The following is a 1864-nucleotide window of genomic DNA, read 5'->3' on the forward strand; positions in this document are numbered from 1 at the left end:
AAACTTATATTGTACCCAGAAACGTGAATAATTTAAATTGCTCAATGAGACACTGTAGTCTCAGAGTATCATGGTTTATTGTAAAATTATAAATAATTCAAGAACAATAAAATCTCTCTCTCTCTTTCTCTCTCTCTCTCATGTGACGTACAGATGTCTATTAGCATTCAAATTAAAGCTAGTTTAATGAACTAGAAAAAGGTTTATGACCATTACCTTCGTAGGAAAAGTAGTTTTCATGATATTTGCTAAAATAAATCGATTTATAGTTGTTCCGACAATAAGTTTGATTTATGAAAAACTTTATTTCAGAAACCATTGGACGTACAGATGTCTGCCAGCGCTCAAATTAAAGCTAGTTTAATTTACTACAAAATAGTTATTATGTTTATCTTTGTAGGAGTAGTAGTTTTTATAATATTTCACAAAATAAACTCACAAAATGTTAATTTATAGTTGTTCCTATAAAATGTTGAATTTTTGAAAAAATATATCTCTAGATTTATAAGACGCCAGACATATGTCTGCCAACACTAAAAATAAATGAAATTTAAATTACTATAAAGTAGTTTATGACACTTATCTTTGTAGGAATAGTAGTTTTTATGATATTCATATATGATATGAATATAAATTTGGCAGTAGAAAATTTGTCCGAACAACTATAAATCAATTTATTTTACCAAATTTCATGTATACTATTACTCCTACGAAGATAAACATCATAAACTACTTTATAGCTCATTAAACTAGCTTTAATTTGAGTGCTAATAGGCATCGGTACGTCAAATGGTTTTTGAGATATAAATTTTTTAAAATAAATTCACTAACTACTGATCTTTCAGTACGTCTCATACAACAATTTTATGAAATGTTGGTTTTTAAAAAGCTATATCTCGAGAACTATTTAACGTAAATAGCTCTATTAGGGCTCATATTTTAGAAAATTTATTCTTCTTTAAATGACGTTCTCTAAGGTTTTCTAGCGTTGTTCCTACTTTTTGAGATATAGAGCTCCGAATGAAAAATTATTTTATTTATCGCTTTGAAACAGCCGCCTTTTTTATTCCCCCGCCTATACTTGGCAAAATCATCAATTTTGACTAATAAATATACATAGTTTTCATTAAAGTAATCAAAAATTGGGGTTAGATAACTGCCTTTTTCCTCTCTTGGGCTCTTGTACTATCAGCAGTATCGTACTATGGTATGTGGGAGATGTTTACACTCTTAAAAGTATTATTTCTGTATAGTTGTACTTTCTGATGTAAATAACATAGTACGTTGATGTTTTTAGAAATATATTATGTCGTTTTAATTGAGTCAACCTCTTCATCTTGCAGGGTCGCAACTGTACCAAACCAGAAGGCGACTTGGAAGAAGTGGAAGCCAAAGAGGCATGACTACATGCACATCACAAACTCAGGATTCAAAGCGGAAGTTGGACTTCTCGATGATCGATACAAATTTTGGATGAACCTCAAAATGTAAAACAATTAACCAACTTGATGTTATTGTTATTAGATGATTAAATCGTAAAAAAGTTTCAGTGTTACAATTTTTTTTTATTTCAAATACTATTCAAAATTCGACACCTCGACAATTCGGTGTTTTGTCCTATCTTTAGTAATTTACACTGTAATTACATTATTATAATTAAATTAAACCCCCACCATATGTGTTTACGAATTAAAGAGGCTCTTTACCTTACCTATATCGAAACATCAACGCTCAGTTCCATTCCTACATTCTCCTACTATTCAAATCTTCAGTTTAATCTCAGGAAACAACCACTTGGACTGTCCGTAGCTAAGTGAGTTGATAAGCATGTCCTAAGAACTTGGGAACTGCGGCGGCGCCGGTT

General features: G+C 30.7%; 1 protein-coding gene across 1 annotated transcript in view; it reads left to right on the plus strand.

Annotated features, from left to right (window-relative positions):
• LOC106685184 (esterase FE4) overlaps positions 1–1546 on the plus strand; it is a gene marked incomplete in the record, with an annotated part of 62982 nt that extends 61436 nt beyond the window's left edge. Inside the window, 1 exon segment of the mRNA XM_067049391.1 lies at positions 1344–1546. Within this exon segment, the coding sequence (XP_066905492.1) occupies positions 1344–1491 (148 nt within the window).
• Positions 1547–1864: the final 318 nt, after the last annotated feature.

The sequence above is a fragment of the Halyomorpha halys genome, unplaced genomic scaffold (genome assembly GCF_000696795.3).
Source record: "Halyomorpha halys isolate HHAL.00 unplaced genomic scaffold, Hhal_1.1 Scaffold668.1, whole genome shotgun sequence".
In the NCBI taxonomy this organism is placed as follows: Eukaryota; Metazoa; Arthropoda; class Insecta; order Hemiptera; family Pentatomidae; genus Halyomorpha; species Halyomorpha halys.